Source organism: Erythrolamprus reginae, chromosome 3 (genome assembly GCF_031021105.1).
Source record: "Erythrolamprus reginae isolate rEryReg1 chromosome 3, rEryReg1.hap1, whole genome shotgun sequence".
In the NCBI taxonomy this organism is placed as follows: Eukaryota; Metazoa; Chordata; class Lepidosauria; order Squamata; family Dipsadidae; genus Erythrolamprus; species Erythrolamprus reginae.
The window spans coordinates 134848867-134868901 of record NC_091952.1 but is presented as its reverse complement, the minus strand read 5'-3'; the positions used below and the strand labels follow the sequence as shown (position 1 = coordinate 134868901).

Here is a 20035-nt window from a genome sequence, read left to right as displayed (position 1 = left end):
CCACCGAACCCGGGTTGGGGGTTGGGGGTGTTCTGGAAAGCCCCCCAGGCCGGCAGCGACGTTTTAAAACAGCCGCGCCGTTTGCAAGCTAACTCCTGAGGCGTGGAAGTTCGCCTTTGGCGTTTGGGCCACTCGGAATGTGAAATTCAAAACAGCGTTCGGATCCCCCCACCCCCAGCAGAAGCCAAGGACCCCCAGAGTGGGGCGGCAGGGGAGGCGACCGCCTCTCCACTCACCAAGTGCCGGGATACGAGCTGAGAAGAGCCGGGCTGGCTTACTTTCCTTCCTTCCCGCGCTGATGCAGAGCCACTCGAACAAAGCATCACGCCCCCCTGACGCTTTTGGCGGCAAAAGAGCCCAGCGTCGCTTCGGAAGCCGCCGAAAGCATCAGAGGGGCACGACGCTTTGTTCGAGTGGCTCTGCATCAGCGCAGGAAGGAAGGAAAGTAAGCCAGCCCGGCTCTTCTCGGCTCGTATCGCGGAGTTGAGCTCGGGAGACGAACAAAAATGTCTCTCTTCTCCCAGCTCTTATCTCGAGTAGCTCTTAAGTAGAGCAGCTCTTATGTCGGGGTTCCACTGTATATAGACTGCTCTTTCCTTTTTGTTATGTCTGTATTGTGTCATAATGTTATGTATAGGTTGTTTTGTAAATGTATTATAAATAAAAAGCCTTATTATTATTATTATTATTAATAATGCTTTTTATTTATAATACATTTACTTGCTTGTTGAAACTTAGTTGCTTGTTCCTAGACTGGCTTTTCCCAGATCCATTGAAAGAGATGATGAGATCTTTTATTATTATTATTCTTCTTCATAATAATAATAATAATAATAATAATAATAATAATAATAATAATAATAATAAAAATAATAATAAAAAAGATCTCATCATCTCTTTCAATGGATCTGGGAAAAGCCGGAGTCTAGGAACAAGCAACTAAGTTTCGACTTAATTCTGCTCACGAATAGCGGCTACGCATCACCTTCTTTACCATCACTGCAGGTCATGCCTTCTTTAGAGCAGAGCCGTAGCTATTTACATATTCCTTATTCCTTGCCTCCAGCCAATGACAAGCTCCGAACGACCGGAGCGTTCTTTCGGCGATCCGATGCCTGTGACTAACCTAAGTGGCTGATTTTCGCCAGGTCCCGCCTTTCCGTCGTCGGGTTACTATCACGCCACCAACCCGTTTGCCTCAAGACTTCCTGCCTGAACTGCCGGCCGCTCAGCTGGGCCAGCGAGGAGTCTATGAGGGGGCGTGGCCTTGCTCGCAGATTCTTGGAGGCGGCGCGCAGCCTGATTTAAATAGCCGGTGCCGGCGTCTCAACTTCATTTTCCATCGACCGCGTTGCCGTCTGCTTCTTGCCGCTATGCAAAGGGTAGCTATAGTCACCGGCGCCACCAGGTAAGAGCAGATGTTGAGATAAAGCCTGGGAAAAGAAGAGGGATGTAATCTGTTGATGCAGTTAATTTGAAAGGAGGTGCCGGTCCCATAGAACAGTGTTTCCCACCCTTGGCAACTTGAAGATATCTGGACTTCAACTCCCAGAATTCCCCAGCCAGCGTTCGCTGGCTGGGGAATTCTGGGAGTTGAAGTCCAAATATCTTCAAGTTGCCAAGGTTGGGAAACACTGCCCTAGAAGGTGGTTCGGAACGAGTAGGATGCTTAGATCTGGTGGCATGATGTGGGTTTTAAAAGCGTAGGATCGGTTGGGAACTTGAAAAGATTTGACTCGGTTGAATTGTGCCCGGGTTACATTTTTTACATTCTTTTAATATTTTAATTTTCATTGACCGGTTTTTAAGAACAAGTTTCGTTGGGCTCGCTGTCCTCTTGAAAGCTCAGAAAAGTGAAGGGGCTCTATAGCAGCGTTTCCCAACCTTGGTAACTTGAAGATATTTGGACTTCAATGCCCAGAATTCCCCAGCCAGCAAATTCTGGGAGTTGAAGTCCAGATATCTTCAAGTTGCCAAGGTTGGGAAACACTGCTCTATAGGACAGGGATAAAAGCGGTGAAGCAGAATTAGATTGTATATATTAGCAGAATAAATTAAAGGATGCTTTGCTATTATTATTATTATTATTATTATTATTATTATTATTATTATTTACTTAAGATTCGACTTTGGTTCTTGTCAACTAAGCTAATGTCTTTGCATCCCTTAACAAAAAGCAGGATAAAGGCAGAGCAGCTTGACTTTATTTATTATTTATTTATGACTTTATGACTGACAGCTAGAACATGATCCTTCCTTTCCACAAGTAAAAAAAATGTTTGATAAATAACTAGGTCTTAAAAGAAGGGATCAGATAGTGGCAATTTGGTGAAGTAACATTAAAGTATCTGGGTGATTTTTTTAACGTGATAGTTCCCTCCCCCAACTGGGTAAAAAGAAGAAACTTCCCTTAATGCTGTAACTAGACTAGCAAAAGATTTAAGGCCAAGAATAGAATAGAATAGAATTTTATTGGCCAAGTGTGATTGGACACACAAGGAATTTGTCTTGGTGCATAAAATAAAATGTACATTTGTCAAGAATCATGTGGTACGACACTTAATGATTGTCATAGGGATCAAATAAGCAATAAAGAAGCAATATTAATAAAAATCTTAGGATATAAGCAACAAGTTACAGTCATAGAGTCAACATGGGAGGAATTGGGTGATAGGAATGATGAGAAAAACTAGTGGAATAGAAGTGCAGATTTAGTAGAAAGTCTGACAGTGTTGAGGGAATTATTTGTTTAGTAGAGTGATGGCGTTCGGAAAAAAACTGTTCTTGTGTCTAGTTGTCTTGGTGTGCAGTGCTCTGTAGCGACGTTTTGAGGGTAGGAGTTGAAACAGTTTATGTCCAGGATGCGAGGGGTCAGTAAATATTTTCCCCGCCCTCTTTTTGACTCGTGTAGTATACAGGTCCTCAATGGAAGGCAGGTTGGCAGCAATTACTTTTTTCCAAGTGCATAACTCAATAATCTTGTTTGCCACAACTTGGAGAACTAGTTAAACTAAGAGTTCAGAGGAAGCGTTCTCTTTTCCAGGGTGCACTTAAAAGTCTCACTGCGGTCTCTTCGTGGGGGATAAGATCTTTTACATTACCTGAGAAAGAAATCCGTCCCTGCTTTACAGGGCAATATTTTGGAGCCTTTGCAATTTTAGTTTTGAAATCAGGCAAGGCAGAAAGGTTGCAAGTTATTCTAAATGCAGGAGAAGGAAAATTTTTCTGAGTGAAGGAGTGAGTCCACAGAGTGAAGATGCCTTGTTAGAAGACTTCATAGCCAATAAGTGCTGCCCAATATTTTGAAGCCACTTTGCCTACCGTGTATTGAATCAAGGAGTAAGACCTGTAGGTAACAAGAAAGCAGATCTGCCTGTATTCTTTCATTCCAGACTCCTCGTTTGCAGACCCACCACAAAGCCCCTCATGTCATCCATGTCAGGCTGATATGGATTGGAGATTCATTTTTTACATTGTAGTCTCCTTGGCAAGGAAATTTCATTGACTGTCCCATGTGTGTGAAACAAGTGGCAGGTGGCTTATTTTGGGTTATTTGGGTTTTAGCATTCTCCTTACAAAACTTTTTTTCTGGATTGACACAGCTATATTTCCTGAATATTACTGGCGCTAAATGTCTGTATGGTTTCTCAGTCATCCAGGTTATTAGGTTCTCTTCTAAAGTTAAAACTGAAGAAGCTTCTTGGATAAGAAGGAAATGTAATGAGGAAGAAAAGAAGAAAGCTTTTGGAAATAGCTCTTTTGGGACTATTGGTGCTAATATGCCCCACAACTAATTATTTCTTTCTAGCTTTCACAACCATATGCTTGTCATGCTATTGCATCTATCTGTATTTCTAATAATATCTAGTTGTTTAGATAATGTACTTACCCTGTTTTCCTGAAAATAGGTCACCCCTGAAAGTAAGACATAAGAGAGGTTTCGTAGAATTGCCTAATATAAGGCATCCCGTGAAAGTAAGATGTAGGAGACATTTCGTTTCGCAACATTCCCGAAGAGAACATTCTGCTGTTCTTAAATTGCATCCCCAAATGCTGCATTAATCAGATTTAAAACACATCTAACACACATCCAACATGTGGCTGCTTGTTTGAATGCGTTTTTGCTGCAGCAGGATCTCACCCTACCGTATACCCTAGTTTTAAATACGGTAGGGGATCTGCTGCATCTTTTGGGTCAAGAATTGACATGTCAATTCTTGGAACGGATCAGAAAGATGCATACGGTATGCATACAAGAAGTGCTCATTCAAGGACAGCGCGATTGCTAAACATGAGAGATATGGGTCAATGATTTTGAAAGAAAGGGAGTCACAACAAATTCAACAGGAAATTAAGGGTTTGGATTGTTATGATGATGTCCTAGAAGATGATGACATAACTGTCATTGAATAAATTTTACTTTCTGTTCAAACCGTAAATATTGGTAAATGTGCCATACCATTAATTGTTGTACATGGAAATAAGGTTTTGGTAGTAGTAAGAAATTCTTGATAGGATTCAATTTGTCTGGTTATGCTGGTTTGTGATGACAACTACTGTACAGTATATAATAAATGTTCATTTTTTTTGTTCAGCAATAAATGTGAATTCTTCTTCATTGAAAAAAAATAAGACATCCCCCTGAAAATAAGACGTAGCACATCTTTGGGAGCAAAAATTAATATAAGATGCTGTCTTATTTTTGGGGAAACAGGGTATAGCCTTCTATCACCCATCTCCTCCCACTGATGACTGTATGACTGTAACATTGTTGCTTGCATCCTTATGATTTATATTGACTGTTTCCTAATGTGATCTGATTGCTTATTTGTACCTTATGACTATCATTAAATGTTGTACCTTATGATTCTTGACGAACTTTTCTTTTATATACACTTAGAGCATACGACCAAGACAAAATTCCTTGTGCGTCCAACCACACTTGGCCAATAAAGAATCCTATCCCATCCCATCCTATTTATTTATTTGATTTGATTTGTATGCCATCCTTCTCCGAGGACTTGGGGCGGCTCACAACTAGTGTTCCCTGTAAGCTGTGTGCACGCGCGCGCCCCAAAATACCCTCCCACGCAACCTTTTCCATGGGCGTGCGCTCCCCATCCCCCTGCCAGCCCACGGGGGGGGGAGCAGGGGCGGGGAAGTGCCGGCAGTAGTAGGAAAGGGAGCCGCGGTCGCCCCTACCTCCCCACGGTGCCTCCGGCCCCCTCTCAGCCCTGCCCCCCGCCCGCCCGTTCCGCCCCCTCTCCTCCGCCGCCTCCTGCCTTGGGGCACGACTTCTCTCTCTTTCTCTCTCCCACTCTTGCGGCGGTGGCGGCTGCGGCTTCTCCTCGGGATGAAAGCGCTCCCAGCCAGGGGCTGCGAGACAGGGCTTTCTCCGTGGGCTTCGGGAATGCCCGCCCTGCCTCTCTCGCAGCCCCTTCGCTGGGAGCGCTTTCGTCCCGGATTTCCAGCAAGGGGGCTGCAGTAGAGGCATGGCAGGCGTTCCCGAAGCGCTCAGAAAAAGCGCTCTCGCAGCCCCCTCGCTGAAAGAGAGAGAGGGAGAGAGAAAGTAACTGAGAAAGAGAGAGAGAGAGAGAAAGGGGGGGAGAGAGACAGCAAGAGAGAGAAGAGAAAGAAAGCAATAGAAAGAGAGAAAGAAAACGAGAGAGAGAGAAAGAGAGAGAGAGAGAGCAAGAGGGGGAGAGAGAAAGAGAGAAAAATGACTCTTGATTTAAAGCATATGGTAAAAAGCACCCAAATAATAACAGAGGGGAAAAAACCCAGCCGTGTGTGTGTGTGTGTGAACTCTTGAACCATTTCCAATAGCTCACCTGTTTTTGGAAATGGTTCAAGAGTTCACACACACACACACAAGGGGGGAGGAGACAGGGATGGAAAAAGAGGAGAAGATAGTAATAAAATAGATTTTGGTTTTGTTTTATTATTAATTTCTTTTAATAAAAAAGAAGGGAATTTTATCTATCTATCTATCTATCTATCTATCTATCTATCTATCTATCTATCTATCTATCTATCTATCTATCTATCTATACTTCTATGCCGCCCAGTCCCAAAGGGATTGTCGCTCAGACACTATACTTTTCCGCCCACACCGAAAAAAAATTAGAGGGAACATTGCTCACAACATATCAAAACAATAAACAATATACATATCTAAAAATTACTATAGCTAAAAAACTTTAAAAACCCTAATAACATTTAAAATCATTCATTCCCATTCACACAGCAAGACATACTACACTTGTTGGCTAGGGGGCTAAGGTCTAATGGACCCAAGCCTGGTGGCACAGATAGGTCTTTAAACTTTTATGGAAGACAAGCGTGGGGGCAATGTAAGTCTCTGGGGGGAGCTGATTCCAGAGGGCCGGGCCCCCCACAGAGAAGGCTCTTCCCCTAGGTCCTGTCAAATGACATTGTCTAGCTCAGTGTTTCCCAACCTTGGCAACTTGAAGATATTTGGAAATGCTGGCTGGGGAATTCTGGGAGTTTAAGTCCAGATATCTTCAAGTTGCCAAGGTTGGGAAACACTGGTCTAGTTGACGGGACCCGGAGAAGGTTGACTCTGTGGGACCTAACCGGACGCTGAGACTCATGCAGCAAAAGGCGGTCCTGGAGGTAATCTGGTCTGATGCCATGCAGGGCTTTATAGATCATAACCAACACTTTGAATTGTGTCCGGAAACCAACTGGTAGCCAATGTAGTCCGCAGAGTGCTGGAGAAATATGTATATGCCTTGGAAGGCCCATAACTGCTTGTGTGGCTGCATTCTGGACGATTTAATATATCTTTTGTGCAAGTCTGTTGGATCTGTACTCAAAGAATCAAGGTGATCCCTTATAAATAAGATTTTCTTCATTATAATGATGTCCTATCTTCCCAACATTCACATTTATGATATCTGCACAATTAGTGAAGGTGAGATTATTTGTCACAGGAACGGAGAACAGGGATGCACTACAAGTTGGATCAAGATCCTCTTCAGCATGCTAAATGAAGTCATTGAAGATAAAGCAAAGCCACTTTCTGACCACCAGTGAAGGCAGAGTCTGCTTGATCACTGTTCTTGTTCTAGTGAATCTTAGAACAATTAATTTATAAAACCTCTGTTAACATCTATAGGAAAATCACTTTGGTATTTATGGAATGCATACACTAATAGAGAAATACAGTACTAGGGAAAACATTTTCTCAACTGTTGCATAATGAACTTCATACAGCATTGATAGTGATACTCTATGACAGGCCTTAACTGTTGGTCGTTACTCTTGCAGTGGGATTGGTTCTGCGTTGTGTGAACGTCTCCTCCAGGAAGATGAAAACATCCATATTTGTTTGGCCTGCAGAAACTTGGACAAAGCCAATGTGACCCGTGACAACTTATTATCTTCATTCCCCCGTGCATACATCAGCATTGTTAAAATAGATGTTGGCAGCCTGGAATCTGTTCTACATGCAGCTCAAGAAATAAAGATGAGGTATGGGGAGAGGAAGGGCAATTGGATAAGTAGCTAGAAGCAGTCTATTGGAAAGAATTGTTGCTGTGTGTAGCTCAGGAAGTCCTGTTCAATCCGTTCTCCACGATGGATTTCTAAGTCATACTTCTATTGCATATTTTTATAATAAATTAATCTTGAATAATTTTTCATGAAGTAATTATATTAAGGATGCCACTCATCTTTTTTTTTCATATTTGATAGTAGAAACAAGTCAGAGGGCCAGCCACAGAACAACAGTGAAAGGAGGCAATGAAGTCCTTGCACTATTTCTTTTGCAAACAACTGAGAACCTGTGACTAGCACAAAAGCAATAGAAAGACGGGAGAAAGGCATTGTAAGGGAAGGGCATAATTACAAAGCAAGATTTTTGCTGGTCCTTGCAGTGGCAACTAATTCTGATTTTACTTTTATAGTCTAGACAGTTTTGGTGAACCTTTTTTTGCTTGGGCGCCCTCATGCAATAGAATGCACACGTGTGCCCGCACCCATAACGCAATGCCCCCCCTGCACTGCCCTCCTGCGCATGTGCACAGCCTTTGGACTTCCGGTAGGCCCAGTGGGCCATTTTTCACCATCCACAGGCTCCAGAGGCTTTCCTGAAGCTTGGAAGGGCAAAAGCAGCCTTCCTCCTGCTTTGGAAGGCCAATAATCAGCTGGCCTGCACAATGAACCTGACATAGGGCAATGATATGGCTCCATATCATAGGGCCCTCAGATATGGCGCCACGTGCTACCTGTGGCACGCATGCCATAGGTTCGCCATTACGGGTCTAGACTTCGAGCAGTAGGATTCTCCTGAAGGCAATGGCGTGACCGACATGGCTCTGTTAATAAATCGAACCTTGAATGAGAGAATTAGACTGGAACTTGATTTATTTCTCAGATGCTATTTGGGGCGCTGACAAATAGTTTGTTCTAATGTAAAATGGTTGGTGCTGATTCTTCCCCCATTCTAAGATCAGCCTTCTGGTTTCTCCATGAAAAAGTTCAGTTATGCATAAACATGAACACTTAGCCCAGAACTTTCTCTTTGAGGAAGATAAGAGTGTTATTAGGCATTACATATTGACATATCACAGTTCTAGATTGGTTATGCATTTAACCCAGTGGTGGGTTGCTCCCAGTTCAGATCGATTCTTAGAACCGATAGTGAGAGCAGCAGGATGAGGTTCTGCCCACCTGCTCGGGGCACTTCTGCACATGCGCAGAAGCTTCGCATGCGTGAACCAGTTGCAAAATTACAGCCCACCAATGATTTAAGCCTTTCAAGTTAAATTACCCTACTAAGAGGGTGTTTGTTTTTGGCAAGGCATTTTGTGCCTGCTTCTTCTTGCAATAACTAGGTATTACCTTGATTGTATAGATTTCATCGATTGGATTATCTCTTCTTGAATGCTGGAATCATGGTCAATCCAAGTGTCAGTTTCTGGGCATTTTTACGTGGCCTCTTTTCCAGGTATGTTATATAAACTGGGCTAATTTCTCTTTTTCTGCATGATTCTGAAAAATTCCTTGCCATCATTTCAAAGATATTTCCTTACCTAAAAATAAAAACAGAATAATAATGGGTGTTTTAAAAAACATAAACCAGTGGACGGGTTTTTTTTAATCAGTGGGAGCAACTTCCAACTTCTCATTAAGTTTCCTTGTGAGAAATGGACAGTGAGTGTCAGAAATCAATCCTTCCTCCCTCCCTCCTTCCTTCCGTCCGTCCCTCCCTTCCTGTAGCCACCCATCTCAGTCAATGACTCTGGGCAGCTTACAATTTTAAAATACTTTACAATTAGGACATTAAAACATTTTAAAATAACAAAAATAATAAAAACATCTAAAATAAATATACATAGCAACCGAGATACTTGGGTAATTAGCAATACAGCCATGGACCTTTGACATATTCAGCACCCCAAGCTCAGGAACATAGGCAGAGCCTTATGAAACACTAACAGGGTTGGTGCCAGTTTAATTCATGAAGGGAGAATGTTCCATAGAGCAGGGGGTGCTGTGGGAAAAGCCCATCATCTAGTCACTGCCATGGCAGTTCAGTGGTTCAGCAATGAAGATGCAGGGCTTGGCTAGAAAACAGACAGCCTGGGGTTTAGACCCAAGCATCGAAGAAAGGAGTGAGCTCATATCTTCATCCTAGCTCCTGCCAGCCTAACAGTTTGAAAGCGTGCAAATGTGAGTCCCCGAGGACTCCTTTACCTTTATCTAATCCTCACCAACTAATACTCTTTGCCTGATTGGATCTGCAGCATGCCCATTCTGCTAGATTGAGTTGGAGGGTAGAGACTCCCTTAGGTACCCTGGTCCCAAGCCACACAGGGCTTTAAATAAAGGTGGCAACCAACCCGTTGAATTGCATCCAGAAGCATACCAGTAACCAGTACAGCTATCATAAGAGTGGTGTTACGTGTTCCATATAACATGGAGGAATGGATACAGTGGATGTTCCAGTAAAGGGTAGCAAATACATAAGTTAACTAAGGTGGGAGCCCGGCCTTACTCTTCACCCATGCAGCCTTTTTCCTGTGTTAAAAACATTAAAGCCACACAATCCATGAGATATGACTCTTTCTACTTTGTAGACAGCAGAATCCAACTCCTGGCCACCCACATGCTTTTCTTTATCCTTTCTTATGTGCAATATTTCTAGAGAAGATATATCTCCAAAAGGATATTTTGGAACATCCATGAATTGGAAGCTCTCTTTCCAAGTTTAAAATTACTTTCTACCTTTCACAGTTTAGCCACAACATTTGCTTATATGCTGGTGGCAGAAATTGAAAAGCCTTGACTTTAAAAAAGTCCAAGACTACTGTGTTCTCCACATCGCACACCCTAATTTCATTTGTCAGGGTGACCATTGTTGCAGGATAAGTCTGGATGAAGTTTGTCTGGATGAAACTAGTTTTTGGACAATGAGGCTTTGAAAAGAAAAACACTGCATCTGAATGCCAGTGTAAAATATTTTCAGCCAAATTAGCTGTGCTTCAGAAAAAAGAACTGGCGGCTTGGCTCACATTAAAGTTGAAAAATATATAGAGGCATTGCTTTTTTACATAGCTTTAAGATAATGGTCAGGATCAACCCTGCCAAATGGAACATAATAAATTGCTGCTTTTCAACAACAATTTTGATTCAAATCACTAGCCAATTGTACACTACAAAAAATATTAGAACTCACGGCTCGCTTTTGGTTATTTTCAGTTGGAGCACATCTAAAGCTTTACTGGAGATTGTTGATAGTCAAATTTAAGAATTCTAGAGCTCTATGGTTTTCAAATGAAACTTTGAATTCGAGTTAAGGATTCTGCCAATTCTCACAATAACAAAGAGAAGAATTGGACCTCTATACCACTGTTTCCCAACCTTGGCAACTTGAAGATATCTGGACTTCAACTCCCAGAATTCCACTGGCTGGGGAATTCTGGGAGTTGAAGTCCAGATATCTTCAAGTTGCCAAGGTTGGGAAACACTGCTCTATACCAATGCTTAATGGCAAGGAAATTATTATTTTTTGGTAATAATTTGTAATAATAATAAGTTTCCAGTCCTTTCCTTGGTAAAATTAAATGTAATGTCTTATCTTCTTTTCAGCCGAGCATTTCGAATGCTCACCACAGCAGAGGGGCTGATCGCCCAACAGGACAGGGTCACTCCAGATGGTCTGCAGGAAGTCTTTGCAACCAACATCTTTGGACATTTTGTATTGGTAGGGAAGTTTTGAGCAAATGCATGTATGCCTTGTAGTTTCGACTTCTGAAAACAGGCATGTCATCATAGCTTTGATATTGTAACGCTGCTGTGTTTCCCAGTTCTATAGGCTTGAAATCTTTTTTAAAAACTTGGTTTGTTTACTTTCAGATCCGGCAGCTGGAACCTCTGCTCTGCTGCCTTGAAAATCCTTCGCAGCTCATCTGGACTTCTTCAGTCAGTGCCCATAAGTCTAATTTTAGCCTTGATGACATCCAGCACAAGCAGGGCAAAGAGTCCTATAGTTCCTCTAAATACTGCACTGATCTTACAAGTGTGGCTTTAAACAACCATTTCAACAAGCAGGTGAGACTCAGCTCTTTTGATTTTTCAGGGGACTGCAGCAGAAATATCAAAGAACAAGTATGCTGTCCATGTGGCTGGAAAGATAAGCTTCAAAGTTTGTAAATAATGCATAGTTGAGATTTCTAAAGCTTCAGAAACAGAGAAAGGGCAGCTTTATAGATTTCAATATCTTACAACACTGATTTTCATAGGAGGTAATGGAATCAAATAAAGAATTGTATGTGCCTATTTCAGATAAAGATACATTTTTACTTTTTAGATACATATTGATGCAGATTTAGAATTTGCCATTGTTCTGACTCTTGCCAGATTGTTGAAGAGATAATTTACCTACATATTACATTGTCACTATCAAAATAGTACATAGCCATAACGCAGCAGCAAAATCTACTTAAATTCCCTACTGTAAGCGCAAAAGGTTAAAAAAAAGAAAATGGCGATGGGGGCGTGCGCGGAGTCTTGCACTGCCGCCACTACCAGTTCTCTGAACCACTGGCAGCTGCCGCTACCGGTACACCTGAATCAGGTCAAACCAGTAGCATTTCACCTCTTCTATAACCTCCCATCCTCTCCTTTCTCCCACCTTTTTTCCTTCTGACTGCCATTTTTCCCTATGTGGGCCAGGTGCATGATTAAGAAAAAATACAAATGAAAGAGCTGAGATTCAAGATTTCGGAGGCAACTGGCAAGATAAAGCCAGGCTACCATGTAGAAAAACAACAAACATTCTCCTGACTACTTTGAACTTCATCATGTAATCTCTGGTTGCTGTAGATGCCCTAATCTTAGAGATGGGGTTTACTTTTAAGATCAAAGTTGTACTCAGTTCATTCTCTGCTTGTGCCATTATGTGGTTTAGGTTGTAATTTATAATTTTTTTAAATTTCAAAGTCTGATATAATTTTGAAAGACCCACCAGGACATGGGGAGAATTGTCTCATTTGGCCAAAAACAACCAACCTCATTGCCAAAAGATCCCTAAGTCTGGAGAAGAATTTCACTCTATGGAGGTCCTTTTCTATTGGCCTCAAGGTCAAATGCCACCATTTTAGTCCTCTGATGTTTATATTCATAAAACACAGAAGAGACCATTTTGGAAAAGCAAGCTTGGAAAAACATTTATTTCCTTTTTTGGGTGTGCATTATTCAACAGGCATAGCTGAGCATGACTCTGTAGTGTGATTATATTTTATATTATAAACTTCTCTCCACCTCCCATCCTATCTCTGTTTCCTTTTTCCTCAACTAGGGTTTATTTTCAAGTGTCATGTGTCCAGGTGTTGTAATGACCAATATGACCTATGAAATGATGTCCCCTCTTTTCTGGAAGTTGCTTTTTCCTTTCTTATGGCTGGTAAGTGCCTTTTGAAGTATTATTGCATCACAGATGTAAATTTTAGCGGGAGAAGGATTGATTCAGTTTCATAAAGAATCATAGGAAAAACTGAATTTGAACCTCAGGATTCAGCATAATGTGGAAAATAAAGTACTGAAAGTATCTCTGATACAGGGATAAACTACTTCTTACCTGCAGGTGCCAATGTGTTCCTAAACACCAGTGCCTAATAGATTCTCTGCCCATTTTGACTTTGTAAAGGAATTCTTTGCAAAACTATTAAATAGAAACTGGTATATTGCCAAAGGAAGTGCTTGTCCTTAGAATGGTATTTATTAACAAGTCTACCTTTCTGGCTTACTTTCCAATAAACGGTTGTTTTGTTATGGCCGTGTCCATTGTGGCAAGGTTCCCATGGTGGCTATTTTGTGAATACATCCACTATATGACGGTAAAATTCAAACCAGGTTCTTAGGTCAGAAAGATTACCCATCCATTGTATCCTGTAGTACCCACAGCGCAAATCCTATCTGAGAATTTTCTGGCAAGAACATTACAATGGGCAATATTCAATGAAATTGTAAAACTGATTCATTTGAAACATATTTTTTAGTTCAATGTGTTTTCATGGGGGAAGAGAAAGCTAACTTTTTACTTCTTCTGCTCTACCAGCTACGCCTGTTCACCCCTACCTACACTCTGACACCGTACAATGGAGCAGAAGCACAGGTAAAATATTCTTAGATCTATCCATGGCTCAGGGCATCCTCACATCCATTTGATTTTATCCTATCCTATGTAGATCACACGACTCAAAACTGATAACTATTTTATTGTGGTATAAGGCAGGGGTGGGCAACCCGCGGCTCTGGAGCTGCATGATTCTCTTTGGGCCCCAGCTGTGGCTCCCTGTCCCATCGCTGGCTGGCCTCGCCTTCCCCTCCCTCCCCTGGTCTGAGAAGTTAAGGGCGATGTAGCGAATGGAAAAGCGGACAGAGCCGATTCTCTAGCTCTGGTGGAGGGACATAACCCCACACCCGGAGTGTGCGCATGCACACGGAGACCCTTAGGTGGGCGCTAAAGCATGCAAAGACACACTCAGAGGTTGGGCGGCTGCTTGCTTAAGGAGGGTCTTTGGAGGCGGCTTCTCTCCTGCCTTAAGATCTGGCCATTGAATGGCCATATCCCGTCCCGTGTCCCCCTGCCCCAGCAGCTCTTCAGCTGAGTGGAGTGGGCATAGGCTCCAGCCTGAAGTGGCAGGAAGCGAAGGCTGCCTTTGCTCTGGCAACCCTCCTCCCACTCCTTCTCTCATGCCAGGTGGCGAGGGGGGGGGGGCACAGGTAGGCAATGGCCAGATCCTTAGGAAGGAGAGAGGCAGCCCTATATTGTCTGTCTGTCTGTCTGTCTGTCTGTCTGTCTGTCTGTCTGTCTCTCGATCTGATTTCTATGCCGCCCTTCTCAGCTGGCTAAGGCTTCACACCACATTTGTGCATAAGGCAGCCTTTTGTTTTCTGCTGCTTCGGCTGAAAAGCTGTGGAGAGGGGGGACAGGATGGGATGTGGAAAGGCAATGGCTGGATCCTTAGGGCAGGAGAGAAGCCATGTCCAAAGACCCTCCTTAAGTGAGCAGCTGCCCGCCGCCCACCATGTGCACCTTTGCTGTGCTTTGGCGCTCGCTTGAGGAGGGTCTCCCCACATGCACCACAACCAGCCAGGGAGTCGCAAGAGAAGGAGGAGGATTGCCTGAAGAGAATCTGGGGTGACGATCATTCCTCAGCACACAGAGAGAGAAGGGGAGAAAGAGAGAGGTGGGTGGGTGGGGAGGAAGAGGGAGGGAGAGAGAGAGAGATGGGAAGAGGGAAAGAGAGAAAGAAAGATGAGAAGGAGGGAGAGAGATAGGAGAGGGAGAGAAAGAAAGAGAAGGAATATATATATATATATACATACAGATTAGATTAGATTTATTGGATTTATATGCTGCCCCTCTCCGCAGACAATATATATAACAATATATATTGTTGTACACTGCCCTGAGTCGCCTCAAGAAGGGCGGCGTAGAAATCTAATAAAAAAAATAAGTATATATACATACTGCTATAAATAAGTATATATATATATACTGCTCAAAAAAATAAAGGGAACACTCAAATAACACATCCTAGATCTGAATGAATGAAATATTCTTATTGTATGCTTTGTTCTGCACAAAGTTGAATGTGCACAACAGCATGTGAAATTGATTGCCAGTGTTGTTTCCTAAGTGGATAGTTTGATTTCACAGAAGTTTGATTTACTTGGAGTTATATTGTGTCGTTTAAGTGTTCCCTTTATTTTTTTGAACAGTGTATATATTTCTCATAGAAAAGAAAACAGCCACAAAACCTGGGGGGTGGGGGTTGGGAGTGGGGGTGTCATTCAACAAATGTCACCTCTTATTGGTGATAACAATTGGTGATATCAAGTTATCCATGCCCACCCAGATTTTGTGGCTCCGGGTGTTTTTTTTTCTCTGGGAAACACATCCAAATGGCTCTTTGACTTTTAAGGTTGCCGATCTCTGGTAAAAGGCAAAACACTTGCAGATATTGTGTGCTTTATCTTCTGCCCATGCTTGCCTAGCTTATTTCCTTTAATGAAAAAAAAATAGGCAAGTAGTCTATAGAAACAATGTATGACATGTACAAGATTTCTTCCCCCCACAACTGAGGGCTGCAGTCTGATCTTGTAGAGTTAGAAATTAGAAGCAGAACTCAGCAGTGACCAGGAGAGATGGCTTTGCTTCCATGTGCTCTGAAACTAGCCAAATTCTCTTAAAACCTGAGCAAGGCTCCCATCTCTTTTAACATATCGGTATAGCTTGTGCTCTGGACTCACCTGCTTATTATCTTCTCTAGGTGTTTCTCTCCTCCTGCCATCCCTTAGATAAACCATCCTGTCCCTTATTTTCTGTGAAGAGGTTCCCAGTGCTGAGATGGTAAATGTTCTCAGCAACTGTCATGGAATGTCTTGAATGGAGAGTCCATGGAATAAGAAATGTTTGGGTTCCCTTCTAGATTTGGCTGTTCAAGCAGAAGCCAGAGTTGCTGGATCCCCTGGTGAAATATCACAGCTGTACTAACATTTTGGGGAAGAATTATAGTGAGAGCCGCAAGGTAAGTCAATTCTTTTGAGGAAGTGATATAGTGAGCACTCTTTCTGTGGGGGGATGTATGGTGCTGTGCAATACATTTTTGGACAGTTCCACAACCAGGCAGTGTAAATTAGGGTTCCCACTGAAGATTGCCAGAATATATCTTATAAACAGTCACGTAGGCAAATGTTAATGAATCTGGAATTTTAGAAATGGGAGAGATACCTGTATTACTGTGTAAGCCATACTCATTGAGATAATCCCCATCTATCCCAATTTTTTAATCCTCCTAATTTTCTTGTGTTAGAGCCTGGGCACATACAGATAGTCCTTGAGTTACGATAGGTTACTTAGCAACAGTTCAAAGTCATGACAGATAGCCCAAAAGTACTTATGACCCAATCCTGATGTTACATATGTTGCAACACCTCTGTGGTCATTTGCTCTTACAACTGGATCAGGACTCACCACAGAGATGCTGCAATATATCTTTCCCCCCCACCCTGCTCCAGTTAGTTATATTTATTTATTTTATTTATTTGTTTTGTCTAATACATCATGTAGGCTTCAGGGGATATAATCATAGTAAAATATATCAATAAAAGAATATAAGATAAGGCATTAGGAATAATATGGAATAAATAATCATTGGGAATAATAGAGTTCATATACATGGAGCTAGTAGAAACATAAGAGAGATTAGGACAGGGGACGGAAGGCACACTGATGTACTCCTCTCTGCCCACCCCCAACCCCCTTCCCTTGCTATCACTCCCTTTTCTCCCTGCAAACTCATTCTACCCACCCTGCCTCTTTCTCCTACAAAATGCACACAGGCAGCAGGGAACAGTTTACCACCTCATGCATCCATTCCCTGGGAGAACATATGTTTGTCTGCAGAAAAAGGGAGAGCAGTAGCAAGGGAAGAGGTTGGCCTTGCTGGGAAGAAAGAGGCATGTTGTGGCTGTGTGAGGGAGAGTGATAGCAAAGAAAGGGGGTTTGCTGCAAGGGTTGGTTCTAACCTTGCCTCGCTGTTGGTTTGCACGCACGAGCATGTACAGTGCCAATTTTTTTTTAAAAAAGTTGAAAACAAGACGGTGACACATGTGCAGTGCTGGAAACTCAGCTTCTGCGCATGTGCAGAAGGGAAAAAAAGTTGAAAACAATTTTTTTAAAAAGTTGGTGGCGTCCACGGACCGGCACCAACAGAACTGGTTCTGTGACATTATTGTGACATCACCAGTGGCTTGCTACTAGTTCAGGCGAACTGGGAGGAATCCACTTCTGGTTTGCTGCTGTTTCGCTGGGAGAAAGAGGCAGCATGTAGCAAGGAAAGAGTTTTGCTGAAAACAAAAAATGTTGGCAGTGTCAGAAAAAACTGCTTTTCTGCCATGTGGTCCAGTAATGGGACAGCCTGTCCTTCTTTCCTACCCCAACATCTTGAGCTCTGGAGATCTTCGAAAGGTAAGTGAGTGATAGATCAGTGTTGGGTGCAGGGGCTGGGTCTGCAACCTGGGCGTCCTCTTCGATCCAATGCTCACATTAGAGAACCATCTTTCAGCTGTGGCAAGGGGGGCGTTTGCCCAGGTTCGCCTGGTGCACCAGTTGCGGCCCTATCTGGACTGGCAGTCACTTCTCACAGTCACTCATGCCCTCATCACCTCGAGGTTCGACTACTGTAATGCTCTCTACATGGGGCTACCTTTGAAGAGTGTTCGGAAACTACAGATCGTGCAGAATGCAGCTGCGAGAGCAATCATGGGCTTCCCTAGGTATGCCCATGTCACTCCAACACTCCGCAGTCTGCATTGGTTGCCGATCAGTTTCCGGTCACAATTCAAAGTGTTGGTTATGACCTATAAAGCCCTTCATGGCATCGGACCAGAATATCTCCAGGACAGCCTTCTGCCGCACGAATCCCAGCGACCGATTAGGTCCCACAGAGTTGGCTTTCTCCGGATCCCGTCAACCAAACAATGTCTTCTGGTAGGGCCCAGGGAAAGAGCCTTCTCTGTGGTGGCCCCGACCCTCTGGAACCAACTCCCTCGGAAGATCAGAATTGCCTCCACCCTCCTTGCCTTTCGCAAACTGCTAAAAACCCACCTCTGCCATCAGGCATGGGGAAATTGATTCCCCCGGGCCATTTCATTTTATGTATGGTTTGTCTGGGATGCATGACTGTTTTTATAATAAGGGTTTTAAACTGTCCTTTTTAACCATTAGATTTGTATTATGTATTGTTGTTGTAAGCCGCTCCGAGTCTCTGGAGAGGGGCGGCATACTAATCTAATAAATAATAATAATAATAATAATAATAATAATAATAATAATAATAATAATATGAATCACTTAATGTCCTGCTGACATCTGATTTTAATGTGTAATTATGGTCGTAACTCAAGAACTTCCTGTACACATTTTGTCATTCTAAATATTATATCTGGGTTGATTTTACTAATAACCACTTTGTCCAGATATGGCGAACAGATGTGGAAGCAGGGTTCTTTAGGCATATCCCAAACTGGATCTTGAGAAATAGCCAACCCCAACATTTTGAGTTTGTCCCTCCTCGCTCCAGTATTGTTTCTGGGATTTTTCTATTCCCACCTCTTTGGGAGAGGTTCAACTGCTGTACCATGTCATTTAATCTTCTTGCCCTTCAACTTTTATGACATTGGATATTCATTGCACATATTTTCAGCTTTGGTGGCTTTTAATTGGGCAACTTCGTGGGGGGAAAGATCTTGCATTAGAGACAGAAGCTGAGTAACACTTCAACTCCCCCCCCCCTTTAATTATTAATTTCATTCATTAAATGTATATGCATATCTAATTATTTCCTGTTTTTTTAATTTCCAGATGGATATTAATGAAGACATAGCAGAGAAACTGTACAAGAAGCTGTTGGAATTAGAAAAGCAACTTTTAGTGAGCAACAATCATCCAAGTAAAAAATAGCAAGACAGCTCTTTACAGGAAAATGTTTCTTCCACTTGGAAGACTCTTGGTTATTATTGTTTGCCTTTGCAAACCAGAGTTTCCTAGTGACTGCCATGGAGGTTTGTATGGCTATAGTGTGGACAGCCACTTGTCTGAAATGGTATATGGTGTCCTGCTTGAACAGGAGGTTAGACTAGAAGACCTCTAAGGTCCTTTCCAACTCCATTTTTCAACTCTGAAAAAGATTTTAGCTGAAGCCATATTCTCTTTCTCTTCATTTCTTAGCTGCCATACATATGGGGGGGGGGGGGGCAATCTAATGTAAAATGTTTTCTAATGTGCCAGACAAAACAGTGATAGGGCACATGGGAACCAAGGTCATCTCAATGAGAGCTCATAACAGCCGGAGGGAGCAGCTGAGAAGCCTGGATGGACAACATGATCTCTGACACAGAGGGAGGGGGCAGGGGGATAGCTATTTTTAATTATACTAAACTGTGGGATTTATTAGAGTTGGATTCACACCTGAACGTGCCAATACATACCCAATAAAATAATTTTTTGAGAAAAGATGCAGTCCTGAATTGATTGGGATCATTACTCAGAAGCATGACATCATTCTGATTGATTGGTTAACTTTATATCTCCTCCCAAAGGTAGTTTATAATGATTTTTTTGGACAACACCATCATTCAACATATGGCACACCTAACTGGAGTCTCAAATAACCATGCCTTGGAGCATCACCTACTTTGGCTAGGCCCCCAAACAATGTCCTGGCATTAGATTGTATGAAATTAAATTAAATAGACCTTTATCACAGTCAAAGACCATCGATATAATAATAATAATAATAATAATAATAATAATAATAATAATAATAATAATAATAATTTTTAAAAAACAAAAAACCCCAAAACATCCAAGAACTGTTTCAGATTCTTAGAATGTAGACATTTTAGTATCTCTTTGATCCTAGTAGCAGATTCTTGGGTGATAAATGTAGTCCTTGACTTACAGTAGTTCGTTGAGATTGTATGGAAGAAAATC

The 20035-nt window shown here is 42.3% G+C and overlaps 1 protein-coding gene across 2 annotated transcripts; it reads left to right on the top strand.

The window, feature by feature from the left end:
* Positions 1–1235: 1235 nt before the first annotated feature.
* Positions 1236–19555, top strand: HSD17B7 (hydroxysteroid 17-beta dehydrogenase 7). Of its 2 annotated transcripts, XM_070746714.1 has the most exons (9): positions 1236–1408; positions 7294–7497; positions 8882–8974; positions 11119–11233; positions 11386–11580; positions 12830–12934; positions 13589–13645; positions 15969–16067; positions 18905–19555. In XM_070746714.1, exons 1-9 carry the CDS (start codon positions 1374–1376, stop codon positions 19001–19003), a joined length of 1002 nt encoding a protein of 333 aa, XP_070602815.1. In that variant the 5' UTR covers positions 1236–1373; the 3' UTR covers positions 19004–19555. The 2 variants fall into 2 exon arrangements, with proteins under 2 accessions (XP_070602815.1, XP_070602816.1); XM_070746715.1 differs by lacking the exon at positions 15969–16067 and having other exon boundaries at positions 1260–1408.
* The last annotated feature ends 480 nt before the right edge of the window (positions 19556–20035 follow it).